This window comes from Solenopsis invicta, chromosome 14, assembly GCF_016802725.1.
Source record: "Solenopsis invicta isolate M01_SB chromosome 14, UNIL_Sinv_3.0, whole genome shotgun sequence".
NCBI lineage: Eukaryota > Metazoa > Arthropoda > Insecta > Hymenoptera > Formicidae > Solenopsis > Solenopsis invicta.
This window is the reverse complement of record NC_052677.1, coordinates 6,800,050-6,824,061: the sequence shown is the minus strand read 5'-3', so window position 1 is coordinate 6,824,061 and position 24,012 is coordinate 6,800,050. Positions and strand designations below refer to the sequence as shown.

General features: G+C 32.2%; 1 protein-coding gene across 1 annotated transcript in view; it reads left to right on the top strand.

The window, feature by feature from the left end:
• Nucleotides 1-5,117: 5,117 nt before the first annotated feature.
• The window catches only part of LOC105205048 (ubiquitin-like protein 3), a 108,122-nt gene continuing 89,227 nt past the window's right edge, over nucleotides 5,118-24,012 (top strand). Inside the window, exon 1 of the mRNA XM_011174340.3 lies at nucleotides 5,118-5,365. Coding sequence (XP_011172642.2) covers nucleotides 5,333-5,365 — 33 coding nt within the window. The 5' untranslated portion in view covers nucleotides 5,118-5,332. The remainder of the gene's footprint in view (nucleotides 5,366-24,012) is intronic.

The following is a 24,012-nucleotide window of genomic DNA, read 5'->3' as shown; positions in this document are numbered from 1 at the left end:
TTTATTTAATATTTATTTTATATTAATTTTTTATCTGAAACAACAATTTCAAAAACATTAATTTAACATTTATTTAATATTAATTTAATAATTATTATTTATTCTTTTTTAATAAACATTTTTTAAATATTTATTTAATATTGTTAAAATATTTATTTTTCATGAATTATTTAATTGAAAAAATGATTTTAGTAAGCACTTTTAAATGTTTATTTAATATTTATTTAATGTTTATTTAATATTAATTTTTTTACTTATTTTTCATCTTTATAAAATTATGTTTATTTATTATTTATTTAATATTTAAGCTTTTTATTTTTCAATTATTATTAAATTTAAAATTTGTTTAAAAAATGTTTCAATAACATCTATAAAAATCAGTAAAAAATTAATTTATATACATTTAAATAAATAATATACTTTAATTATATATATTTTGTCTTTTCGATAACATATTTACCTGATCTGTCAGTGATGTAGACGTATAAACACAAAGTGTTTACAGATCATTACGATGGATCAGTTCGCAGCGATCATAAAAGTCAAGCAACGTTCACTGGAGTCGCAACTTGGATGGGTGACCGCGTGAAAATTTCCGAGAAAAAAATTCTTAAGAAAAAAACCTTAATATTTAAAAAAATTGTTTAATGCAAAAAGGGGTAAATCCACTAATTTTAACGTTTTTGAAATTTTTTTATTGCCAAAGTTTTTTTTAAAATATTGTTTTGCTCATTAATGCTTCGTTAAAAAGAACGTTTTTTTAATAAACGTTTAATAAACGTTTTCTTTAAATGTTTTAAAAACGTTTTTATAATATTTGAAAAACATTTTTTTTTATGTTAAAATAAACATTTTTTTAATGAAAAAAAGGGCACTTAACCCATTATTTTTAATGTTTTTATAAATGTTTTAAAAAATGTTTTTTAAATGTTTTTAAAAACATTTTTTAAATATTGTGTGCTGATTGGGTTATGCTGATATGTGTATATAACTGGTAGATCAGATCAATATACGTTATTGAAAAAATGAAATATGTATAATTAAAGCTTAGTATTTATATAAATAAATATAAAATCATAGTTGTTTTTTACTAATTTTGCAAATACAGAATAGCATTTGGAATAGTTTTTCTGTTATTTGTTTAAATAAAAATGTAATTAGAAAATATATATATCAATATAATACAATAATTAAATTAAATATGAAAAAATTTTTTTAAAAGATACAATTAAAAAATATTGTTTGTTTATTGAGTTGTAGATCAAGGTTTCTTCATATATGATTCTATTTCGTCTATTGATATAAATATTAAAAAATTATGATATTGCAATGTTTTCGGAATATTACTGGCATATGCTATGAGACGTTGCAAACATATTGTTAATTTATGTTTCTGCAATGTCTCCGTAATATTACATTGCAATCTGCAACATTGCAACATTGCTTCAATGTTGCTGCAATTTTCTGTGCTGTATGGGATAATTATACTTTTTAAAAGGAATGACTTTGTCAAATTTTATTTTGAAAGTGTGACTCTTTAGCTTTAAAACGCCGTATTTGAAAGTCCTTGAATGTTTTTCGTTGCGAAGATATGATTTTTTGAAGGAAAAGTGGATTTTTGACCAATTTCTCATTTTTGTTTAATAGTTTTTCTTTTATAACTTCACAATAAATTATTTTTCGCCAATGCCGATTGTGCAGTCACACTCCTGAGATTTCGAACTTTTGTTTAAAAAAAAAAATCGTAGAAAAATATTGATTGTAATCAAAAATATAGCTTCTCAAAGTTGAAAAAGTCTCCCAGACCCAAAAATGTGTTTCCGTATTTTACAGGATCGGTATGTTTAAGGGTTAATATATTACTATACACGAATATTCTGCTTTGGCTCTTTATTGCCACTACTTTATTAAAAAATTATGCTATTGCAATGTTTCCGGAATATTACTGGCATATGCCATGCGATGTTGCAAGCATATTGTTAATTTATGTTTATGCAATGTCTCCGTAATATTCCCTGCCGCAAATTTACTTTAGAACACTATAGAAATGTCTATAGTTCTAAATGTGTTTTTTGAAACAGGTATTGCATATACGGAATGAAGTTCTCCTTATACAACTTTTATAATTTTTAATAAGGTAATACGTATGTTCATTACTTTATTAAAAATTATAAAAGTCATCTAAGGAGAACCCCATTCCGTATATGCAATGCCTGTTTCAAAAAACACATTCAGAACTATAGATATTTTTTCTATAGAAAAATATACAGAATGGGGTTCTCCTTACATGACTTTTATAATTTTTAATAAGGTAATGAACATACGTATTACCTTATTAAAAATTATAAAAGTTGTATAAGGAGAATCCCATTCCGTATATGCAATACCTGTTTCAAAAAACACATTCAGAACTATAGACACTTCTATAGTGTTCTAAAGTAAATTTGCGGCAGGGTTACATTGCAATCTGCAACATTGCAACATTGCAACGTTGCTGCAATGTTGCTGGAATTTTCTGTGCTGTATGGGTTGTAAAATTCTTTGATACGATTAATATTTGTCTTTACTTTTCCTGTTTGAATGTATAACCATTTATAATAAAAAATTTTACAACAATTGCAAAGCTGTACTTTCCGTTAAATGCAACCCATTTATGATGATGTATGAACAGCGGCTCAAATCTTTATATGTTTAAAATTGTGAAATTAGAATTTAATTATTATATGTTAAAGAAATTTTTCTATTTTATTTTTATTCATAAGGGATTCCTGTAACACTATAGTGTAAAATATAAAAAAATTGTATTTTTATTTTATAAGAGAATATGAATTATTGATCAAAAATTTATGCTGTAAATCGATGTCTTATGCATAATTTCTAATAAATCTAATTGTACGTTAATTTCAATTGTTTATTTTATTAATTTAAAAATATAATAACATACTTAATATTGCTACTAAAATGTTTTTTATTTATTTTTGTATAATTATTTAAGTTATTTTAATGTTTTATTTGAAAATTTATTTATTAAAATATGAATTGTGATTATTGGTGTAATAAAATATTTTGTTTTATTATTGCGTTTCTTTTCCACAATTTAAAGATTTGCGCGTTGCTATTACCAGGAACATGACTTTCATGTCACGTGATATTGGTCACCAACATCAAAAGGACCGACATGCTGTTACTGGTTATAATGTGGTTTTTCCGTTGGTTGGATTAGATAAGTCAAGATGATTGGTTGATGGGTTATCACACCGTGCGCTATCAGATCCCGTCCGAGGATAGAATAGCCGGGCTACGTTCGGTTGGGAATATACACCGAGTGCCTTGGAGTGTCGTTTTATCTTTTGTCACTGAATGCTAAACAAAGATAAAATGATACTCGGAAGCACTCCCATACAACACAGAGAGATTGCAGAAACATTGCAGAATGATTTCATTGAAACATTTTGCATATTAATTGCGAAACATTGATGCAACATTACTGGAAGATTGCAGCAACATTAAGATGTCCGCTTTTTAAAATATTGTATTGAAACATCCCAGCAACATTGCATTGTTATGATTTTTTTCAAAATCACATAAATATTACTACATCACATAATTCCAATGAACAAAACAATATTTTTGTAACATTTTAAAAAACATTTTTTGCAAAAAAAATCTCGGGAATTTTTTTTTCAGAAATTTCCAAGCAGTCACCCTTCCAAGTCGCGACTCCGGTGAACGTTGCTTGACCTCCTCTTGACCTCCTCTTCTTCTTGACCTCAATGTTTCTGGAATATTACTGGCATATGCCATGAGATGTTGCAGGTATATTGTTAATTTATGTTTCTGCAATATCTCCGTAATATTGCATTGCAATCTGCAACATTGCAACATTTCTGCAATATTGCTGCAATTTTCTGTGCTGTATGGGACTCGGTGTGTATTCCCGAACGCATCCTGGGATAGATATCAACGTGGAAACAAGAAAGAAAGTTAACTTTTGAGTAGAAATGTAAGGTGAATACGGATGCATGTACAGAGAATGCTTAGAAAAAGAGAGGTGACCCCTCGCATCATGCTATTTCTATCACGTTTTCCGCTAACGGACGTAATATGGCAGTGCCTATTCCAGTATGAGTATAGTTCAATATTAATAGCTTACTTTAGAAATCTTATACTGGTTGAACATGGGTCCTCCATGACGTTGAAGTAATTTCGAGGGGCTCTATTGCAGTAACGTGACGCGCGTGCGCGCACCGCATGCAACTTCATTGTGCAAACGGACGAAAGACGGCGCCATTGCCGTAGTATCCATTGAGTCTGCCGTCTAGTTGATCGCGCTGCCTCCGCGACGCCCGCTTGTTCTCGAGTTTTCTTGACTCCAGCGCGATATCGCCATTTTATGTGTTTGGCACTGTCACGGGACGGGTGACACGGGTGCGTGCGTGCGTGCGTGCGTGCATGCGTGCGGTGCGGTGCGGTGCGGTGCAGTACGGTGCGGTGCGGTGCGGTGCGGTGTGATCGTGATACACCTCTGGAGTTGAGAAGTGCGTCCGCATCCGTCGTCCGTTCGCGCGGTGCCTGGCGTCCGTTGGAGTGTGGTTCAGCGTTGCTAAACATGTTGCCCGAACAACGGCCTGGTCCGGACGCATACAAGTAACGACGACGGCGGCGGCCATCGGCCAACGGGCGAAGTGCTCGATCCGAGCCAGGGGTGTCGGTCGCTGTGCGAGAGGCACACACGACTCGACGCGGCCCATCGAGATGGTGTAGTGTGGCGCGCGCGCGAGGCGGGCCCCTGCGTGAGCGCGAGCGAGAGAGTGTGTTCTCGTCATCGTCGTCGCCGTCGCTGTCATCCTCGCCGTAATCGGGAATAATACAGTGCACTTGCGGATCGCGACTAGTTTTCCGCTCCTCGTTACCCCTGTTCTATCGTTCGACTCTGTCGCCAACGATCGTCTCAACGATCACTGTGCCATCGTCGTCGTCGTCACCGTCATCGTTGCCGTCGCTGTCGCTGTCGCCGCCGCCGCCGCCGTCGCCGTCGCCGTCGCCGTCGCCGTCGCCGTCGCCGTCGTCGTCGCCGTCGCCGTCGTCGTCGTCGTCGTCGTCGTCGCCGTCGTCGTCGTCGTCGTCGTCGTCGTCGCCGTCGTCGTCGTCGCCGTCGTCGCCGTCGTCGTCGCCGTCGTCGTCGTCGTCGCCGTCGTCGTCGTCGTCGTCGTCGTCGTCGTCGTCGTCGGCGGAGGACGTCGCGAGACGCCCGACGTCATCATCGAGACCACGGATTCCATCAATTACCCTGGATTACTCGCGACACGACGCTTGCTGGCCATCAGTTACGATGACTACGGTGCGCACCATACCCTCGGACAAAGTGAGTCTCCTCCCTTTTTCTCTTTCTATGTCATTCATATACGATATCGGGTGCATCTATGTCGATCTCTCCTCCCTTTGTTGCGCGTCTTCTGTCATCAGTTGTCTCACGTTTACCGCACCCTCTCGGCATTTTCCCCTCCTTCGTCCTGCGTCGTCCTCGCGAAGAACGGAGTAGAGGATCCTCGTTTCTCACCTTCTATCGTTCCTACGCCTCCCCCGCGACAACTACCACCAACAACCCCCTCCTCCTCCTACTTCTGCATTTCCTCCTGCTCGCCTCCTTCTCCGCCTCGTCCCTTCGCATACTCCCAAGCAAAGCCTTTTGCGCTATGACATCGGGAAACTATGAGATATACGTCGAACGTGACACTACACACATCTTCTGCCACCCCGCGAAAATTTTGCGGTCAACAGGAATTTCCAGTATCACTTGTGTGCGCGACTAGTGTCACACGCAGGGGTGGGAAAAGAAAATAATTCGGAATAAGCATGTTTTATTGCTGGAATTTTCACGAAATTTTTTTTACCCTTGAAAATTGGATCACGCTTGGATCTTAATGGGATTTTATTGATATTCAGGAAATTTTACCTTTAAATTTAGATTTTGTCTTTCTCTGAAAAACTTGTTTCTTTCATTATTTTTTCCATCCATAATGCAAAATGCCGACAGTTGTAATCATCAATATGATCAATATGGTATTTGTCTATTCTTGTTTGATTCGTGAGTTTCTATCAGAAATATAAATGATAATAGAAGACAATACATTCAAAATTTTTGTGTAGTTGTGTGTTTTAATCACCTTTTAAATTCTGTTCACTTCCGAGCTAGATTCATAATGTATTGCGAACAGATTATTTTTTATGCCATTTAATCCATTTTATTTCCTTTTATTACTTTTTCAAATTTACATATACTAGAACTTTTTTTATAGTTATAGCGCGCGCTATCTTTTTTAAATTAATGTGTATGATAAAAAAAAATTAATGTCTTTAATAACAAGATATATTTCATCATTTTATATTAACGAAATATTAACAATTTTAATAATCAAATACTGAAATAATTTAATGAAATAATTTAATATAAATTTGAACTTCTTGATAATTGTTTAATAATTCTTTAATGAATAGTATTAAGGAGCATTAAGAAGTGTTTATAATAAAATAAGTTTATTTCAAAGCTGCGTTAAAAAATTCCATAATTTTATCTGAAATTTCAAATAAAAATTCTTCTATCTCTGAAAAATCATCCAGGAATTCTCAGGAAATTCTTTTACAAAATTTGAGTAATAAATATCCTAAACACAAGAATATGATAAAAAGAAAAAATCGTGTTTAATGTTTTCGGAATTAATTAAATGAAAATTGATTTTGATATTTGATCGTTTTTCAACTTCAATAAGTTAGACACTTGCACTTATGTAGTAACACTTGTTACTTTGACATTAGAACGACCAAAAATCAGCTCCGCAGCTGATAAGAAGGAGATAGAAATCAGAACTGGGATGGAAATGAGATTAGGTGCGAAAATATGAAACGTCACGCCTGACTTACTCTCAAGCCAGACGAGATATCGACTGCTCCAATTTAGAAATATTGGATGAATGCTTCCCTTGTCTCTTTATCTCCATTGTCGCCATGCAGACTGTGTTTTGACAGATGATAAGCCAGCCGGTGTGTTACTACTATTGTATACAAATTTGTTTTCTGTGACACACATCCGAGTTTCTTTTTTGATTCTCAAGGAGTTTCTTTTCTGATTTAAGGATATATGTATCACATTTCAAAGTATTATTAAAAATTTAAAAATTTCATTGCTTTTTATATATTTACATTTGAGTATCTGTGTAAAATTTAAGCAGCATAATCTCTCGTTTTAAAAATTATTTAATTTTTAGTTTACTTTTGATCTTTATTATAAGATCGATCGCATTTTTTTTGTGATTTTTAATGAAGAAGCAAATCGCGTTTTGTAGCATTAAGAATTAAAATTAGATTTCTGCAACTGATTTTATGACCAAAATTAGGATATTTACAATTAAAATTTTTTATCGTTCATTATGAAAAAAAAAGAATAAGCCCAAGAAATTCGTAGTTTTTAAATTTCAATAACTTAGTATTATATAACCAAAATTCTTATTAACGCACATTGTGTGTGTATATGTGTATGAAAAAAATTCACCGTTTTTTTTTTATGATGACATTGATCTTTGTTAGACGAATAAAACTCTGAATCGGGCGGGCGGTATCACTTAGCACTATACGCGACGTTAAATGCATCATGCCGCGAACCTTGGTGTCTTTAACGTATGCTCTGTTTCATAACGAACCACGGTCTACGTTTCATGCCGTAATTGTCATTATATTCTCCTCTTGCTCCTTCCCGCTTTATCTTCTCTCTCTCTCTTTTGTCTCTTTCGTTCTTTTACTCGCGTATCATCATGCATTTAACGCGAATGATTAAGTACAATTCTGAGTGTCATTTTTTTGTCACGCTACTCGCGCTCATCGCGCTTGTTATTCTCACATAATGAGACAATACTTAATGTTGGATGTGAAATATCGCGTATTACTAAACGCGAAAGAATAAATACTGGAATTTGAAATTTTTATCTGTCAGCATGAAAAGAATTCCTTTAGCAACACTCTCGTCGTTACTAATTTAGTGTGTTTATTATTGGAAAAAAATAGGAAACGTAGTATTTTCAGAGGATTTCTTTTTTACTCTTGAAAATCATAGATTTTATTGGTACTTACGCTCTAAATTAGCGTCGTGTTTTATCACTTTTAGAATTTTGTACTTCTGGTTAGCTATTCCGTATATTATGAATAAATCGTTAGATGCTGTTTAGTTTATATTATTCTTTTTTAATATTTCCTCAAAAGTAATATTCAAAATTTAAGTGACTTTTCTTTATGATTTGTATGATTAAGGAACATTGGAAAGCGTGTAAAAGAAAATAAATTTACTTCTACTTCAAAGTATATTAAAACAATCTCTAATGTTACTTGGAATTTTGAATAAAATTCCTGAAAAACACGGAAATTCTCAAGAAAATTGTTCTATAAAATTTGAGCAAGCATTTTATCCATGTTGTTTATGAAATATGTATGTAATAAGAATAGATGATGCTTACAAGTGCGCCAAAGTGGTCATGCGTTTTGAAAATATATAATTTCAATAGTGGCAGTGTTGGGTAAAAACCTGGTTTTTTTTGTTTAAACCAGATTTTTTGGTTTGAACCTGGTTTTTGGATTTTTTTAAATTTAAAACTTGTTTTATATGTTAATGCAATTTTAATATTTATAATTACAATATATAATATAATATTTAGCACTTTTAATATTTAATATTAAAGCTATTTTAATATTTATATAAGAATTTTAAAACAAATGTTTTTGCACACTCAATTAACTATATTCTAAAAATATACATGTACATTTTCATTTGGACTATAAGAGATCCCTGCATTTATCTGTTTTTTTATGATTTATTTTATTTTTTATTTTTTATCTTTTCGACATTGAAATGAAATGGAATGAAACGATATTGTACATTATTTTAAATTGCTAAATAAAATAGATTCAACCATTAAATAGTAGGAACTAATAAAAATTTATTAACATATTTGTAATGTAAAAATTTATTATTTGTAAATTGTAATTTTAATTACAAATAAAAAGTTTGTGTATCAGTTTTTATTATATAACATCGTTATATAATATTAAGATGTTTTTTTTAATTTTAGTTTGGGTGACTTTTATTTAAAAAAAAAGATTGAAGAAGATTGTATAAACTAGTGAGCTCGTTTTTCTATATAAATATTTATTAATCACGAAAATTATATAATTTTTATGTAATTAATATAATATTTATTTATTAATGTATTACGAAATACATGAATGATATAAAATTTTTTGTAATTGTATTTTTATAAATATTGTTCATCTAATAAAAAAGTTTCTTCATTAAATTTTAAATTATTATTATTATAGAAATAAGAACTTTACACGTTTTACTCATTTTGGGCGCAGAATTTCTTTAGAAAATTTTATATATTTAAAAATGCAATTTAAAAAAACCCAAAATAATGGTAAACCATAGTTTTATTTTTAAAAAACCACGTGATTCAAACCGTGATTAAATTATGGCATAGTTTAAACCATTTGGTTTAAACTATGCCAACCTTGGATACCAGTGGTTTCAAATTGAACTGAAATAGTACATTATGCTACAAGGAGCCGACCTTGACTTTTGCCGGTCTCGACTGAAAACAGCGTCCGAAATCGAGACCGGCGCTCGGCTCCATGTTACATAGGTATTTTATGCAATAAAAGTACGTTTTTTGCGGCATTCCAGGCAAAACAAGCGTGTGGCGTTTTCCTGTCACTGCCTGTCCTGGTTACAGATTATGAGAGATTAGTGTACTACTTTTGCTCATGCATTTCAACCTTACGCTCAGCGCATGCGCTACGAAATGCTTACAGTTTCTTAACAAAAGTGCGCATGCGCACAATACGGAAATGTTTGTCACGGACGGCAATATCCCCCATCCCAAAGATTGCCCACTTACGCCCATGTTCCTGGGAGGACGGGAAAACGTGCTTCCACTGCATAAAAAGTGTTTTTATATATTTTACATTATAATTCAACACAAGTGCAAGTGAGAAATACGTCAAAAATGATGCAAATCAAAAATGAAGGGAATTCAATTATCTTTCCAATGGCACTTTTGGTTTTATGATTGGACTTTATTTGCGCCTTACAGAGAGCAAAAACTGCAAATAGATCCGACTTACCCCACTGTCCCCTCTCTTTCTTTAATCGAAAAATAAATTGAAGTTTCAAGAGAAAATAGTGATATTATTGTTAAATGGAAAAGTTAATACTTGAGAATTATAATTGAGAATAGGTTTTTGTAAATTTGTGCGATTTGGAATGGTACACCTTACTGTATTTTTTATTAGTCGAGATAATCGTTAAAAGTATTTAGTGATTCTCACGTAATATTGAATAGCTATTAGGAATAGCTTAGGAAATTTAAATAAGCGTATCGGTATAAGTTACAATTGATTCATTTGACACTAAAGATGTTCGTTTACGTGTTAAATAAGTTTAAGGTATTTCTTGCAAGAAATCTAAGAAAAACGCAATACACATCTTTTTGTGCATATGACGTTTGCATCCTGATAACACGAGAAAAAGCTATTAATTTGCATGCTAAACGCTTGACTTTAGTCTTGTTATTAAATGAAGATTAAATTAATCTATTCAGGCTTACAGGAAAGTCGTCAATACTGACATAGCTTTCTTAAAGCAGCACTCTTGTATTTCTCAAAAACTAAACATTGCACTATATTAATACTGACCAAAACATGATCTATTAGATATGTATATCGGTAATGTTAGATCCTCGGTTAGATCATTATATGTATTTGTAGCTTTCTAAAACTTTTGTTTTTATTTTTCATTTTCATATTTTCTTCGTAGATTTGAAATATAAAATCGCTGAGCAGCGTAAATTGATACACTTTTCCACAAGAACAGACAAAAAATGTGGTCGCGTCATGTTTGGATTGACGTTGTCAACTTGACGACTGAAAATAAAGCTTGCCTGCTATAAATAGTATACTGTTGTTAATCTGTAAAACAACATAATCAAGGTAAAATGTCTAAATCGAGAAAAAAAGCATTAATCCTTCGACTATATTATACGTGGATCGGCGGCACACTGAAGGTTTTCATAGGTGACGTTACCAGGATGATGTTGAAGCTAGCAGCGGATTCGCAGCAGCAGATTCGTCAAAGCAGGGATTCTCATTCAAAATAAAATACATAAGAAACTTTGACATATAAAGGCAAACTAGCAAGTAACTGCACAAAATACACTTATACGCTTCTAAATAGATCAGACTATCCAGAACAATTAACAAAAATGCGCAGGTCTACTAAATTGTTTAAATTATATAACGAGTTATTGCAGAAACAAGGGAAGGAAGCCTCGGTCGGGGCTGCAAATTTTTTTAGAACATCTTTATAGCCTTCTAAATCAATCCCGACTAGCAAGAAAAATTAAAAAAAATGCGCACTCCTACGAAAAATTATTTAAACAATATAAAGTTTATTGCAAAAACAGGAAAACGAAGTCGCGGTCGGGGCTGCAAATTTTTTTAGAACATTATTGTAGGCTTCTAAATAAATCCCGACTAGCAAGAAAAATTAAAAAAAATGCGCACGCCTACGAAAAATTATTTAAACAATATAAAGTTTATTGCAAAAACAGGAAAACGAAGTCGCGGTCGGGACTGCAAATTTTTTTAGAACATCTTTATAGCCTTCTAAATCAATCCCGACTAGCAAGAAAAATTAAAAAAAATGCGCACTCCTACGAAAAATTATTTAAACAATATAAAGTTTATTGCAAAAACAGGAAAACGAAGTCGCGGTCGGGGCTGCAAATTTTTTTAGAACATTATTGTAGGCTTCTAAATAAATCCCGACTAGCAAGAAAAATTAAAAAAAATGCGCACGCCTACGAAAAATTATTTAAACAATATAAAGTTTATTGCAAAAACAGGAAAACGAAGTCGCGGTCGGGACTGCAAATTTTTTTAGAACATTATTGTAGGCTTCTAAATCAATCCCGACTAGCAAGAAAAATTAAAAAAAATGCGCACGCCTACGAAAAATTATTTAAACAATATAAAGTTTATTGCAAAAACAGGAAAACGAAGTCGCGGTCGGGGCTGCAAATTTTTTTAGAACATTATTGTAGGCTTCTAAATAAATCCCGACTAGCAAGAAAAATTAAAAAAATGCGCACGCCTACGAAAAATTATTTAAACAATATAAAGTTTATTGCAAAAACAGGAAAACGAAGTCGCGGTCGGGACTGCAAATTTTTTTAGAACATTATTGTAGGCTTCTAAATCAATCCCGACTAGCAAGAAAAATTAAAAAAAATGCGCACGCCTACGAAAAATTATTTAAACAATATAAAGTTTATTGCAAAAACAGGAAAACGAAGTCGCGGTCGGGGCTGCAAATTTTTTTAGAACATCATTATAACCTTCTAAATCAATCCCGACTAGCAAGAAAAATTAAAAAAAATGCGCACGCCTACGAAAAATTATTTAAACAATATAAAGTTTATTGCAAAAACAGGAAAACGAAGTCGCGGTCGGGGCTGCAAATTTTTTTAGAACATCATTATAACCTTCTAAATCAATCCCGACTAGCAAGAAAAATTAAAAAAAATGCGCACGCCTACGAAAAATTATTTAAACAATATAAAGTTTATTGCAAAAACAGGAAAACGAAGTCGCGGTCGGGGCTGCAAATTTTTTTAGAACATCATTATAACCTTCTAAATCAATCCCGACTAGCAAGAAAAATTAAAAAAAATGCGCACGCCTACGAAAAATTATTTAAACAATATAAAGTTTATTGCAAAAACAGGAAAACGAAGTCGCGGTCGGGGCTGCAAATTTTTTTAGAACATCATTGTAGGCTTCTAAATAAATCCCAACTAGCAAGAAAAATTAAAAAAAATGCGCACGCCTACGAAAAATTATTTAAACAATATAAAGTTTATTGCAAAAACAGGAAAACGAAGTCGCGGTCGGGGCTGCAAATTTTTTTAGAACATTATTGTAGGCTTCTAAATCAATCCCGACTAGCAAGAAAAATTAAAAAAAATGCGCACGCCTACAAAAAATTATTTAAACAATGTAAAGTTTATTGCAAAAACAGGAAAACGAAGTCGCGGTCGGGGCTGCAAATTTTTTTAGAACATCATTGTAGGCTTCTAAATAAATCCCGACTAGCAAGAAAAATTAAAAAAAATGCGCACGGCTACTAAATTGTTTTAATTATATAACGAGTTATTGCAGAAACAAGGGCTTGGTCGGCGCTGGAAATTTATTAGCAATCATATTAAGGTTGGCTGCTTGCGCCGTATAGGAATAATATTGTCATTATAGAAAAGAAATAGTATGATTTCCCAATTTTCTACTTTGATGTAAATTATAGATCAGAAATATAATTTGACTGCTAAACATACATATTGTTCTCTCTCTTTGCGCTACCCAAGACCAACCAACGAGGAGGTGGCGAGAATATGGTCTCTTTTTTTGTTATGTTCTTACTGTTTGTGAATGTTAAAATTTTTTTTACTTTTTTATATTAAAATTTATTTGCGTTTTTGGTATTAGAATTTTTTTATTTTTTAGTTTTTGCAATAAATTTTATATTGTTTAAATAATTTTTCATTGCCGTGCGCATTTTTTTAAATTTTTCTTACTAGTCGGGATTGATTTAGAAGCCTACAATAATGTTCTAAAAAAATTTGCAGCCCCGACCGCGACTTCGTTTCCCTGTTTTTGCAATAAACTTTATATTGTTTAAATAATTTTTCGTAGGCGTGCGCATTTTTTTTAATTTTTCTTGCTAGTCGGGATTGATTTAGAAGGTTATAATGATGTTCTAAAAAAATTTGCAGCCCCGACCGCGACTTCGTTTTCCTGTTTTTGCAATAAACTTTATATTGTTTAAATAATTTTTCGTAGGCGTGCGCATTTTTTTTAATTTTTCTTGCTAGTCGGGATTGATTTAGAAGGTTATAATGATGTTCTAAAAAAATTTGCAGCCCCGACCGCGACTTCGTTTTCCTGTTTTTGCAATAAACTTTATATTGTTTAAATAATTTTTTGTAGGCGTGCGCATTTTTTTCAATTTTTCTTGCTAGTCGGGATTGATTTAGAAGCCTACAATAATGTTCTAAAAAAATTTGCAGCCCCGACCGCGACTTCGTTTTCCTGTTTTTGCAATAAACTTTATATTGTTTAAATAATTTTTTGTAGGCGTGCGCATTTTTTTTAATTTTTCTTGCTAGTCGGGATTGATTTAGAAGGTTATAATGATGTTCTAAAAAAATTTGCAGCCCCGACCGCGACTTCGTTTTCCTGTTTTTGCAATAAACTTTATATTGTTTAAATAATTTTTCGTAGGCGTGCGCATTTTTTTTAATTTTTCTTGCTAGTCGGGATTGATTTAGAAGGTTATAATGATGTTCTAAAAAAATTTGCAGCCCCGACCGCGACTTCGTTTTCCTGTTTTTGCAATAAACTTTATATTGTTTAAATAATTTTTTGTAGGCGTGCGCATTTTTTTCAATTTTTCTTGCTAGTCGGGATTGATTTAGAAGCCTACAATAATGTTCTAAAAAAATTTGCAGCCCCGACCGCGACTTCGTTTTCCTGTTTTTGCAATAAACTTTATATTGTTTAAATAATTTTTTGTAGGCGTGCGCATTTTTTTTAATTTTTCTTGCTAGTCGGGATTGATTTAGAAGCTTACAATAATGTTCTAAAAAAATTTGCAGCCCCGACCGCGACTTCGTTTTCCTGTTTTTGCAATAAACTTTATATTGTTTAAATAATTTTTCGTAGGCGTGCGCATTTTTTTTAATTTTTCTTGCTAGTCGGGATTTATTTAGAAGCCTACAATGATGTTCTAAAAAAATTTACAGCCCCGACCGAGGCTTCCTTCCCTTGTTTCTGCAATAACTCGTTATATAATTTAAACAATTTAGTAGACCTGCGCATTTTTGTTAATTGTTCTCGATAGTCTGATCTATTTAGAAGCGTATAAGTGTATGTTGTGCAGTTACTTGCTAGTTTGCCTTTATATGTCAAAGTTTCTTATGTATTTTATTTTGAATGAGAATCCCTGCTTTGACGAATCTGCTGCTGCGAATCCGCTGCTAGCTTCAACATCATGTTACCAGGTCTATGGTTTGTTCTCACGGGAAAGTGTATCGGTGCATTCCTTCATTTATGATGCACAGTGATTTTGTTTCAATTTTAGCCTTTTATAAACTTTGTTATTTAATACATAAAAACTTTTTATTGCTTTGTTTATGAATTTATTTAATAAACATAGTTAACTTTCTCACTATGAGGTCATGTCTGACAATGAGTTCTGCTATTACTGTCTAGTATGCTAGTTTTAGGATCCAGTTTCTCAGAGACGTTCTTTTTGGATTTTATTACAAAAACATTAATTACTACAAACTACGAAATAGTATTATTAAATCTGTACCATCTGATAAAAGACACTTTTTAATTTGTATTTGTTTTTTTAAGTTTTATTTTTAGCTTTTACTTAAGAAATATAAAAAAAAACAACAAAATGGTATGCCAACTTTGAACTTTTCTCTACATATCTTATTACATGTATTTAGTATTCCTTTTTTATCTATTATTGTTATGTTAATAAAATTGCGTATAACTAAAATGTAATTGAACAATATATTTGCAAAATTTACATTGTTATAAATAATACATAAAATTATTTAAAATTTGTTTGATAATTGTTTTAAAATACGAAACCGATAACATTATATTTATTTGAAGTTTATAAATAGAATTCTCAAAAATAACGCTGATTAAAAATTCCAGAATAAAAAGTAACTGTTATTTACTGTTATTTACTGAATGATTTTCGATACTTTTCAACATATTGCGTGTTTATGGACGAATTTGATCGCAGTTCTGTCAATCGCTTATGGCCTTATGGCCTTATGGCATCGCTATTTTCCCTTTTCTTTTTCTCACATCAGCTTTTCCGCAGAAAATTGCGAAGCGACGAAGTGCGATTGCATGTGGCATTAAAATGAAAGTCGGGCCTCGGATTTCACTTCATTATCATACTTTCAGAAATTAATATTTCTTCCATCTTACGCTAACCTTTTGATTGCGGATTTGAGATTCGTCGCGGATAACAATACTCCTTTGCGCATCAATTTAGCTTCTCTCATCATGCTTGCGTGTGAGTCGACGACTCTTAATGTAATATTCAGAAATTAAATATACTTTTTAATGTAATATTCAGGAATTAAAGGCTTTAGACTTCTTCACTTTAGATATCTGGATGTAATTAAAGTGTCGGTTGGATCTTTCATGAAGCTTTAAAGTTCATCTTGAGTGACTTTTTGTAATAATAACGTTGCATTTACGTTTTAGAGCTGGTAAAGATAAATGTTCATTAAATGTTACAATTACATTATCAAATATTATAAATTTTATTGTAAATTGTTCATATATAAATTTACAATTATTTTGTGTTAAGATAAAAATTAATTATTCCTTATTTTTTCTGCGCACTTAATTATTTCAGTTTAAAAGTATCTTAATATGACTAAAATGAACTTTACAACATATCAAATTGTCATAGCATTCTTTTTTATGCATCAAATTTTCAGTACTAAAGCTCTAAAAACATCTAGAAAGGCTGTATCCGAGGGGGAATTCACAACCCAAAATTTTGTACGATTTTTGGCATTGCTGTAAAACACTGCCGACATTTTTGTACACTGCCGACAATGCTTATTGTTAGTCAATGCCTACAATGCCGTCAATCCTATATTAAAATTAAGGCAATGCCATGCAATTACGAACACTACCGCGTGCCCATTATCATACGCCAATGCCTGCACAAGAATTCTAAAGCTTTCCCGAAGTATTCTACACAATTATACAAAAAACTTCCAAAAATTTTATTTACGAACTGTATCTATACATTTTAATGTAATTGCACATTATTATGTGCTGTCTTATGCATATACCTTCAAACAATGGAACACTAAAAATAATAATAAAAATAATCAAAATAATGACCTTGATATTGTATTTGTTTGTAATCAAAATAAATTTTAAACATTCTTCTTTAAAAATTCTATACATTTTACTGTAATTGCACATTATTATGTGATGTCTTATGCATAGGTATACCTAACTTCAAACAATATAATACTAAAAATAACAATGTCTGTTAAGTTAGCACCCCCACCACAAAAAATCGAAACGCCACTTATGCCAAAATTAAGTGCTTTTTATGTGCTAATTATGTACCCTATTTGAAATTTTTGTGCTCGAGCGGTTTAGCAGGAAAATGAGATTGAAGGTGGGGGCCAGCTTAACGTTAAGCCAGCACCAACTCATATAAATAATTAATAAAATAAAAAAATAAATACACTAGAATTAAGTGCTTTTTATGTGCTTTCCAACGATATATAAATAAATGTTCGTACTCAATCTCTTCGACCAGAAAATCGTCCCGAAAGTACGAATACACATTAACGGTACAAGAGTAAAGTACCAGAAAGAAAGCAATTCTGAAACTGATTATAGGCTTAAAATATTCTCCTATTTATGTGCTTTCGAAATATGCAAGACCAGATTTTTGTGCTCAACCACGTAATCGAAAAACCGACCCTGAAGTGAGCACCCCACCGTTCAGGTACAAGAGTAAACTATCAGAAAGAAAGCAATTATGAAATTGATTATAGGCTTAAAATATTCTTTTATTTATGTACTTTCGGAATATGCAAGAAAAAATTTTTGTGCTCAACCCCATGATCGAAAAACCGACTCTGAAGTGAGCTCACCACTCCCCAACCACTGACGACAATGCCGTCAATATTATAGGTCACTGCTTACTTTTTTCGGCAGTCCACTGCCGAAATTTTGTACACCAATGCCGGCTGTGAATTTCCCCTCGGCTGTATCTAAGCTAAATTTATCAATTCTGTTATCATGCAAATAGTAATTTTTACGTTAATAATTTTTCCGATTTTTAGAACTTAGAATGTCTTTTTATTCCAGATTTTGAATGTAAAAAATATTAGATTTTGAAAATCACAAGTTTTATTTTTTTTCTTGGAGAAAGTGTCGACAAATTTTATGTTATATTATAAACAAAATATATAATTCTTTAATAATAATATTATTATTATTATTACAAACAAAAGATGATTATTTTCTTAGGGAAAGAAATTAAAAAAAAAATTTAGAAAAAATAAAGCTCTTTAAGAAACATTGATACATATTATTAAAACTTTGATATTAACTGAAGTTAAATAAAAACAAAAGGAGAAATGATAAAGAATACAAAATTAAAGAATTATGCGACAATTTTTTTTTAAAGCAATTTAATATAACCTCAGGATTCACAATAATGTCCTTGTGAAATCGAATGTAAAATATATGGAAGCCATTCGGACAATCTTCTGTCTTTGTATTAAATAAACAATTTTTTTAATTATTTTCCTTAAGAAAAAAGTTCTTTCGGAAATAACAGTAAATACTAGTAATATTAATATTTTCATAATTTCGAAATGTTATGAAGAAACAATTACATTTTGGGGGAGGAGGTTAAGTTTTTCAAACGCTTATGTCTCGGAATAATATTTTGCTCCGCAATGTTTGAATTACGCGTTCTAAGGCCTCGACAGATTCCGACAGTAACGACGAAATTTATCAGTCTTGCACATTGTGTTAGAAATAATAATCCATGCTTGGTTCTTATCCGAGTTGAATTATAAGTAAGCTTCAGGCGGCTTTTCACAAGGCAATTGCGACGAGTGCAAAGATCATCTTATACTTCAGCGTTTCACGGCCGTTTCGTATGTCTGTCAGGTTTATGTACCGTTGAGTTACGCACGGCGCGTATCACCGTGCGCGATTTTACGCGTCGTGTGCAACAAAAGAGCATGGCGAGTAATATGCGCAACCTCCTTACGCGTCTGAGATCGAAGCACTCCGAAAGTACATAATTAAAAAAGAAAATTCAGTTTTTGTTACGTTGCACGTTGCATTTTTTCATTTCTTTGGATCGCGTTATAAACTATCTAAATAAATATCTGTAAAAAATAAACATGTGTAAATTAGACTTTTTTGGATCTAGAAATTTCTTTAACGATTAAGTTTGCCAATAAACATATATTTATTAGTCACTCGATATAGTGCGAAGAAGTTTCATAGTTTCAATATTGCTGAGATAATAAATTTTGATGACAGTTAAAATTCACTGTTTATCGGTCACAGCTATTTAGGTGTGACTTAACCACAATGACCAAGATATTGTGACATATTAACGACTAACACAATATAAAAAAAACCAGAAGATAGATAAAATCCATTTTTGCTCTAATTCAATGAACGATGTGTGACTTAATCTTTAACTATTTGAACAAATGAATTTGACTGCGTCTATTTAAAAAACGATTAATTTGTAGCGTCTAAACACTAATTTATGTAAATGTTTTGATTATCGTCATAAACTTTTTAATATACTTGGACAATTGCCTTAATAGCGTTATGATATATTTAGTCATTTAAAATTGTAACAAATCTGCAAGAATAAATAAGTCCAAAACGTTCATGAATAATATTTTATTTTTGAATTGTTAGTTTCAAGATTTGAGAATCAATTATTATACTTATATTATTTACATCTAATTTAAATCTAGGGTCGTCAGACGTCACAACAAAGTTAACATTTGGCCGATGGCTAACTATCTACTGTTGATCAACGTTGTCAATTGGTACTAGGTCAGTATTGGCGCAGTATTGGTAGCACTACCGGTGATCGATATTGGCTCAGCATTAGCTTTACGACCGGCCCACTGCTGGATCAGTGAAATCACTGGTAATGAATCGATCGAAAAACAGTGGCCAATCATGAAAGCCAGTGTCGGTTGTTCAAAGTCGGTCCTAAGTTATCATCCAATGCTGGATCGATTGTGTTGCTAGTACTGTGCAAATACCGCAATTCCGAGAATTGACTCAGTACTGAGCCCATTGTAAAACCCTGTTTAAGAATTATTGACCTTTTCTATATAATGAGTGTGATTATACATTTATCATATTATCATCGATTTACCGTTTTTGAGTTCCAAGAGACTCACATAACCAGCTGCGCATACTAAGCAAACATCTATGCAAATAAATTCTCATATACGTCAGTTGTCGCGCGTTATTATTTTAGCTATTTATAAAATTTAGCAAAATATCACGATAAGTAGGTCTAGGTATGTTAAGTTTCTTTCACGATATGTTTTGCCTTTTGAAAGGACGAAAATACAAGATTTATTCTAGTTTCAACGAACATTTATTATTTTTGCGAGAAAAAGAATCGAAAGTTTGGTTTTTAAATCAATTTAATCACCGAGCTGGTGAGAGTATGGCGCGGTAATAATAAGTGCGCAAGTTATTTTTGTTTAATATGCAGACTTTATTGTAGACGTTTCAGTACCATTTTTGGGCCATCCTTAGTAAGTAAACAACAAAAATTTGATATCTATTACAACTCCATAGTGAAGGAGTTGTTTACTGTTACTCTGTGGTGTCCACCCGTGTTGTGACGGTCTGGTTTAATATTCCAGTGTCGACTAACAAAACAAATTCGCCACAGAGTATTCAATTTGACACAAATTGAGGCAGTGCGAAAATTTCTTAAAGATAACAATTTTTTTAAAAACATTCGCATTAATTACCCCCGCAACACTATTATAAGAAACGTTCGATACTGTGGTTCACCAACGACGTGTTTTTTTTTTTTTATAATATGCTATACCAAGTATGCGCTTCTTTTGCCGACATATAAAGACCGACGCTCTGCGTCGTGCACGGTTTCTTCGGCCTGTATTTTCTTATTCAAGAATCATGCGTTATTACTTTCGTGGAAAGTTGGCGCAATGACGGCGCAATATTACTCTCGGGAGAATACTTAACATTACAAATTAAAGGGTCCAGGTAACTCGAGTTTAGAGAATGTATAAATAAATAACGAGATCTCTCCATCTGCACTTTCTTATACACTTCCTACATTTGAAAGGAAACAATTGTGTATTCGCTTAATATAATTATACTTCACTGCAATAATAATTTGATGGTTAAACGGAGAAAGAGAACGGAAAAAATTGTAGAAAAGTATAGAAAGCGGAGTTAGGAAGAACGGATTTTTCCATTTTCCCAACTTCAGCCTTCAATTTAATTTAATTAGTTTGGTTGCATGAAAAAATATTTACTTAAAAATATTTACTTGAAAATAATGTTTCGCCGATAAATTTTGCCTCGAGATAAAATCGACTGTAAATTTATTGAGGAATCTACATTACGATATTTTTCCATGTAATGATGAATAACAATTATCCGAGGGGAAATTCACAGCCGGCATTGGTGTACAAAATTTCGGCAGTGGACTGCCGAAAAAAGTAAGCAGTGACCTATAATATTGACGGCATTGTCGTCAGTGGTTGGGGAGTGGTGAGCTCACTTCAGAGTCGGTTTTTCGATCATGGGGTTGAGCACAAAAATTTTTGAATACTTCGGGAAAGCTTTAGAATTCTTGTGCAGGCATTGGCGTATGATAATAGGCACGCGGTAGTGTTCATAATTGCATGGCATTGCCTTAATTTTAATATAGGATTGACGGCATTGTAGGCATTGACTAACAATAAGCATTGTCGGCAGTGTACAAAAATGTCGGCAGTGTTTTACAGCAATGCCAAAAATCGGCATTGGTGTACAAAATTTTGGGTTGTGAATTCCCCCTCGCAATTATCCATATAATTCAATATCTCGTACAACTATGCTATACATTTGAACTACACGAAACGATAAAAATAGATCGATTTTAATATACTTATCAAAAAATTGCAACAATGCGGCATCCGGTACATGAAATGGAGCGGATTCGTTCGCGTGATATCTGCGACGTCGGCGTCGAGTCGGCGCTTTTTATCTCGAAAAGAAAAAAAGTGAGCGCGTGAGTCACGTCCGGACAGAAATCTTTTCGCGCAAATTTTATTATCCAAGGCAAACGCGTGCGCAATGTGTATCGGTTTTTGTTCGCGGCCAAGGTTAATATCGGTATAATCCTGTAGAGAAAAAAAAGTATGACGACTTGGACATTTGTAGTCTCTATTTCCACACGATGTCTTACACCGAGTTTGGCTTACACTCTCATTGTATCTAATAGAGGAGAAGAGGGTAATATAGCACCAATTTTCATTTTATTGAATAACTTTGTTCATAATTAATATTTTCTACTATTGAAATTTGAATGATTACATTCGTCAGAGTGTTGTTTGACAGATTCTAGACTCAAAGTAATGAAATATTTATTATTTAAGACGTGATTTATAAAAATCTAATGCACTGCATAATCGGTGGAAGAAAAAAAATGATTGTAATATGGCTATCCATAAAAATAATTTAAAAAAATCAGTTTAGTTCAAGAGAAACACAGTACCTTGCTACAAAATTATATATTTTTAATTTTCCATTGTTTAGAATTTTCCTGCGTTCAGAAGCTTTAGAAATAGCATTAGAAATTTCATTAAAAATATTATTTTATTCTCGTTTAACATTAAACAACAATCATAAATGATGTCTTTAATGTTTCTAAACACCGCTCTTTAGAATGACAATCAATTTATCGAAGAAATATTTTGATATAAAAATTTTAAAAAACCATATTAACAAAATTCCATGTTATTGTTTTAACTTTGTATAACTCGAAATGTATACGGCCGAATAAAAAGTTAAATAACAAAAATACACTCGAGTGTATGTATCTTTGTGTGATAATACACTCAAGTTTAAGAATAGTGAGGAAGTGTATGTAACTAAAGATTAAAAGTGTACCTTAAAAAAGTTTAGAAGTGTTCAAAAGTAAAAATGCTTTATAACAATTGTCAGTCATTATGTATTGGCATATTAACATTACTAAAAAACGACGGGCTATTAAACGAATAACTTCATAAGCAATTGTTAGAATACATCACCTAACAACAGAACAACAGAATAACAGAAATAATAGGGATAGCCATATTGTCAACAGTAGCCATAATACTCTTTTCTCCTCTACAGTATTTACTACACATATTTTATATTTTAAATATAGTAAAATATTGATTATTTTATAGTTTGATTATTTTTACTGAACTGTATAGCTGTGCAGCTAAACGGTGATTGTTAAATATGTTGAACAATGTATGATATGTTGTTTTAAATAGAATAAATATTAAATTATATAAACATAAATTATACAGGGTGTACGAAAAGTGTGGAAACCCCTAAATAATTCTGTTCCCTTGCATTTTACAAGAAAATGTTTCAGACAAAAGTTGTAGGGTTTTAAAAGATCTATTTACTATCTTATCACAGTTTGATCTTGAATGGCGTCGCCAAGGTCAGATCGAAATCACATTAACTTTTTTAAATGGGACACCCTATTTTTGATTCCAGACTCTAATAACTGGTGTCAAGAGCTTTCCAAAACATTATAAACAAGTTAATTCTTGTTGAGTACTTTTGATTGTCATAACTTGGAAAGTATTTAACAAAAATTAACTTATTTATAGTGTTTTGGAAAGCTCTCGAAATCGACTACAAAAAAATGCAATAAAAGATATAATGTTAGAGTAGTTTCCTAATTAAAGGGTATTGGTACTTTTCTAACATTCTATATTTTTTATTGTATTTTCTTATAGTCGATTTTGAGAGCTTTCCAAAACGATAATTTATCAATGTACTGTTTATACCTTATTAATGAATGTCTTTGTTGTGATATGTTTTTAGCTTGCTTTTTTTATCCCACTTTCAAACATTTTATAACATTTTTTGTAATGTCTTTTTGATAGATTTCTCAACAATACTTCTATTAAGTAGGTCATATAAAAAACAGTTGGTATGCAAAAATTATAATTTGAATAAAATATAATATTTGTAAAGGAAAAAATCGAGGGGAAATTCACAGCCGGCATTGGTGTACAAAATTTCGGCAGTGGACTGCCG